We start from the raw sequence: 4,986 nt of genomic DNA on the forward strand, positions 1-4,986 counted from the left end.
ATAGCAGTACTTATTTATTTATTTTATCAGTACAGTACTTATTTATTTCAGTGTACGAAAGCGGTTGTTTTTATTTTCAGATTTAAATTTGAATTCAACCTCGTCATAATCCCCAATCCAAGAACAAAGACAAAATTTAGAAGGGTACGGAGAACTTAAAGTCTCACAAATCCTTTTTTAATTCCGGATATCCACAAATTAACCGGAAGTAGGACTAATTCCTGAAAATATTAAAATGTATTTAGTTTAGGGAATTAATTTTTTCTATAAATATTTTTAATTTAATACATATAGATGTCGAAATTATATTAAACCTCTAATTACAAACATATAATGATATTGAGATATACATGATTGATCAGGAGTTAAAAATATAAAAACAAAAAAAGTGAATGAAGAAAAAAAAAAGAAAATAAATTGTGAGTTTAAATTTTTCCAGTGATATTTTAAAAAAATAATAATAAATTAATATTTATCGTCGATAATATTAGTATCTCTTACTCCCCTTGCTCTATAGGCTCGAACTTATTATGATTGATGGTTGTCATTCATATGTTCCACTAATAAAAGGAGTAAGATTGACAAATGAATAACTAGTTAAGGTGAGTGCATTAAATCAGTAAGATACAATACTCGTTATAAATTATTAAATGAACGAATAGTCAATGCTTGACTGTTGACAACCTTTGAATAGTCAATGTTATCTATTTATCCTTAGATGGACTTTGGCAACATTGATGTTAATCCAGAGTGGAATGTAAAGTTTTAACGCATAGCATGTCTAAAATGATATGTATGTAGTGTAGAATCTTTATATGTGTTATTTTTTTTTATAAAGATGAATAATCAATAATAAAGTTTATGACTGTTTTCCATTGATGTTATGATAAAATTAAATAAATAAATCCAAGGCAATCACTTCAAAGACGTTATAATTAGACAATATCAGCTTCTTCTTCTTTTTTTCTAAAAATGATAAGGATAAATAAGTATGAATTAATCATAACAGCACATCTTTTTGTACTAAAAGATGATTCATTTTAAAAAGGTAAGCATTACGTTACGAATAAATTTGTTTTCATGATATTTTGTTTGTATGCAACATATTTTTCAATACAAAAATATTTTTATATAATTCAAACTAAACATAATTTTAAAATTATTTTTTAGCTAACACAATAAAATTTATATAATTAATTTAAAAAATAATTGTGAACAAAATAAATCAGTAAATAATTTTTTCATTATAAGATAGCCTAAAATTATTTTTTATAAGATTTGTGTAAAAATAATATATAATAAAAGAAAATATGTTAAAAACTGAGCAATGCTATTGGGTACAAATAGCATAAACACAAAACCAAACGACTAGAAACGTGACTTAATATTATTTTTAAAAAATATATATATTAATTAACTTTTTTCATAAATATAAAATAGGTTTTGGTAGAAATCACAGTTGATGCAAAACCAATTCGTACAAGACAGCATTTTCCTTTAAAAAAATTGTGTATATTTGCCTCAGCCACACGAAAGCCTAATTAATAAGTTATCTCATTTTGGAAGTACGTTGTATCTACATGTGAACGTATTTAAATGTAACTAAATCCATGTTTAATGAAACTTTCGGCGTTGATCTGACACATGGTTTTATTTTAATTTTTTTTCGTTTGGATCCATGAGATTGAGGTGTGGGTGCACTTTTTTTGGTTTGTGTTTTATTATCATTGTTATAAGATCACACAGACGCACGTACGGAGAGGAGAGATATAGAAGTAGTTGCAATTGCAAAGAAGGCCGTGTCCCAATTTCCCTTTGAAAGCACAAATTTAATGATGAAAGGAAGAGAAGAAATAAAAGTATGTTTACGGGTGTTAGGGTTTAGTTAGATGTGGAAGGGGTGGAGTTATGAAAATTAATACCAAGTTAAGTGAGCGTTGAGTGACGTGAAGTCTTACATTAATACCTCTCATCTGCCCCGTTCAGACCTTAGGGTCCCTTGGCCTTTAAAACCTCACCACCCCTACACTGAGTTATTATCATTCAAGCACCATTCTTCTCGATCTTCTCTTTCTCAACCGAACCAAATTACAGATTTAACAAGATGCCTCCAATCTTGCAGGACTTGTCAAACTCGGTGAAGCTCAAGTACGTGAAACTAGGTTACCAATACCTAGTGAACCACATTCTGAGCCTGACTCTGATCCCCATCATGATCTCCATCTTTATCGAGGTTCTACGCTTAGGCCCAGACGAGATCCTGAAGCTCTGGCACTCCCTCCACTTTGACCTTGTCCAAATCCTCTGCTCCTCCTTCCTCATCATCTTCATCTCCACCGTCTATTTCATGTCCAAGCCCCGCACCATCTACCTCGTCGACTACGCCTGCTTCAAGCCTCCCGTCACTTGCCGTGTCCCCTTCGCAACCTTCATGGAACACTCCCGGCTCATCCTTAAAGACAACCCTAAGAGCGTCGAGTTCCAAATGCGTATTCTCGAACGTTCCGGTCTCGGTGAAGAAACATGTCTCCCTCCCGCAATCCACTACATCCCTCCCAAACCCACCATGGAGGCCGCCAGAGGAGAAGCTGAGCTTGTTATCTTCTCCGCCATGGATTCTTTGTTCACCAAAACTGGTCTCAAACCTAAGGACATAGACATTCTCATTGTGAACTGCAGCCTTTTTTCTCCCACTCCTTCTTTGTCTGCCATGGTCATCAACAAGTACAAGCTCAGGAGTAACATCAAGAGCTTCAACCTCTCCGGCATGGGCTGCAGTGCTGGTTTGATATCCGTTGACTTGGCACGTGACCTTCTCCAGGTTCACCCTAACTCAAACGCCGTCGTTGTGAGCACCGAGATCATAACCCCTAACTACTACCAAGGTAAAGAGAGAGCCATGCTTCTTCCGAATTGCCTTTTCCGAATGGGGGGTGCTGCTATTCTGTTGTCGAACCGAACCTCCGAACGCAGGAGAGCCAAGTACAGGTTGGTGCACGTTGTTCGCACTCACAAAGGTGCTGATGATAAAGCCTACCGTTGTGTTTTTGAGGAGGAAGACAAAGAAGGTAAAGTGGGGATTTCCCTTCAGAAGGATCTCATGGCTATTGCAGGTGAGGCTCTCAAGTCTAACATTACTACCATGGGTCCTCTCGTGCTTCCGGCTTCGGAGCAGTTGCTCTTCCTTCTCACTCTCATTGGGAGGAAAATCTTCAACCCCAAATGGAAGCCTTATATTCCTGACTTCAAACAAGCCTTTGAGCACTTCTGCATCCATGCTGGTGGGCGTGCTGTGATTGATGAGCTGCAGAAGAATCTTCAGCTTTCGGCTGAACATGTTGAGGCATCTAGAATGACCCTTCACAGGTTTGGGAACACTTCCTCTTCTTCGCTGTGGTATGAGCTCAACTACATTGAGTCCAAGGGAAGGATGAAGAAGGGTGATAGGGTGTGGCAGATAGCGTTCGGGAGTGGGTTTAAATGCAACAGTGCTGTGTGGAAGTGCAACAGAAGCATTAAGACACCGGTTGATGGGCCTTGGGCTGATTGCATTGATCGTTACCCGGTCCATATTCCTGAGATCGTTAAGCTCTAGGATGGAGAATTGTTCAAGAAGATAAAGAAAATTGGTTATTACTTTGGTTCCAGTTATGAAAAAAAAAAAATAGATGAGTTCTTTTCATAACCCTTCTCTTTCTGCTTACTGTAGCCGTACCACAAATCTCTCATTTGTCAGTCATATTGGTTATTTTATCATATCATATCATCATATCCCACTTTTCATATATATCTTTCTTTTACTTTTTTCTGTTTATTTTCCAAACAATTACATGGGCCTCTTGTGAATTAGCACAGAGATCGCCGACGGGGAGGGGGGGGTCTATGTGTTTATTCATGAATTTGTGCAACATGTAAGGGAAACACAGTTTCAATTTCAAGTTTGTATTTGCTTGCACTATTATTGGAAAGCTTGTAATTAGGACTTGAAATATTGTAAGAAGTGCTTATTTTCTTTGTTGTTGTTGTTGTCTTGTCAGCGAGATCATATCATTAAATTAAAGTTTCATTAGCATGACCAAAATGTAGTATTTAGCAATAAGATTTGTCAGGTTGTGTGTGAGGAATGTTACATTTAAGAAATCGTAATAATTGCCTTTTTCTGACTGTGCGCTAAAATAATGGCGCCTAGCCTGCTACTCCTATTGATTAGAAACACCTACCATTAACAATCATAAAATACTATCATTCAAATATGCAGTTGGCAGGTTATCGTTTTCTTCCGATGTGGTTGTTTTCAATTGCTGGCGTTTGGTAGTGTGCATGCATTAAATTGATGGTTCCCTTGCTTTACTCTCTGGTTTTTGTCACTGTTGGCAATAGGATTTGTTGACGGTGTCCATGATTGGTTATTGGGGGGGATGGTGGTTATGAACATCTTTTTATTAGTATTTTGGGCTCAAGAAAGGTAACGTTGGGGAATATCAGATGAAACATTTATTTATGAGTTTACGTGAAAATGAGAATTAAATAGAAGAGGTGGGACTCCAATAGGGGCATATATATAGGATCATATATATAAATCCGCAGAAAATGGTAAATACTCATGAAAGCATTTGATTATTTCGCTGGACACGCTAACTGAAGCAGCTAGCTACACAGAATATCAGCTGCTACTGGCAGTACTTCAACCTCTTTCTCACACAAAGGGGGTCTTTTATATTAATTCTTAATTATCTGGAGATTTTGACAGAAATTTACTTGATAGATGTTGATTAATTTTGTTACTAGCTATATGGACAATTGTATATTTAATTAGAAGTTTTCAACATTGCATGCTTCTGAGTATTAATGGAAGGAGATAGTGAACAGTCAACTTTGAATGCATTTTGACATTCTATTATACACAGACAACTATCGCTATGATTCTTGTCAAAAAGAAATTAATTGCATGGATAAGTAAATTATGTACTATTACTATATTACGAA

General features: G+C 35.9%; 1 protein-coding gene across 1 annotated transcript; it reads left to right on the forward strand.

The window, feature by feature from the left end:
* The first annotated feature begins 1,970 nt into the window (after positions 1–1,970).
* On the forward strand, positions 1,971–4,011 carry LOC100816997 (3-ketoacyl-CoA synthase 6). The gene has a single exon (XM_003555853.4). The coding sequence runs from the start codon at positions 2,105–2,107 to the stop codon at positions 3,593–3,595; it is 1,491 nt and encodes a 496-aa protein (XP_003555901.1). The 5' UTR covers positions 1,971–2,104; the 3' UTR covers positions 3,596–4,011.
* The last annotated feature ends 975 nt before the right edge of the window (positions 4,012–4,986 follow it).

The sequence above is a fragment of the Glycine max genome, chromosome 20, assembly GCF_000004515.6.
Source record: "Glycine max cultivar Williams 82 chromosome 20, Glycine_max_v4.0, whole genome shotgun sequence".
Lineage (NCBI taxonomy): Eukaryota > Viridiplantae > Streptophyta > Magnoliopsida > Fabales > Fabaceae > Glycine > Glycine max.

What these genes read in the sequence shown, in the direction of transcription:
- LOC100816997 (XM_003555853.4), top strand. Translation starts at nt 2,105, where the DNA reads ATGCCTCCAATCTTGCAGGACTTGTCAAACTCGGTGAAGCTCAAGTAC.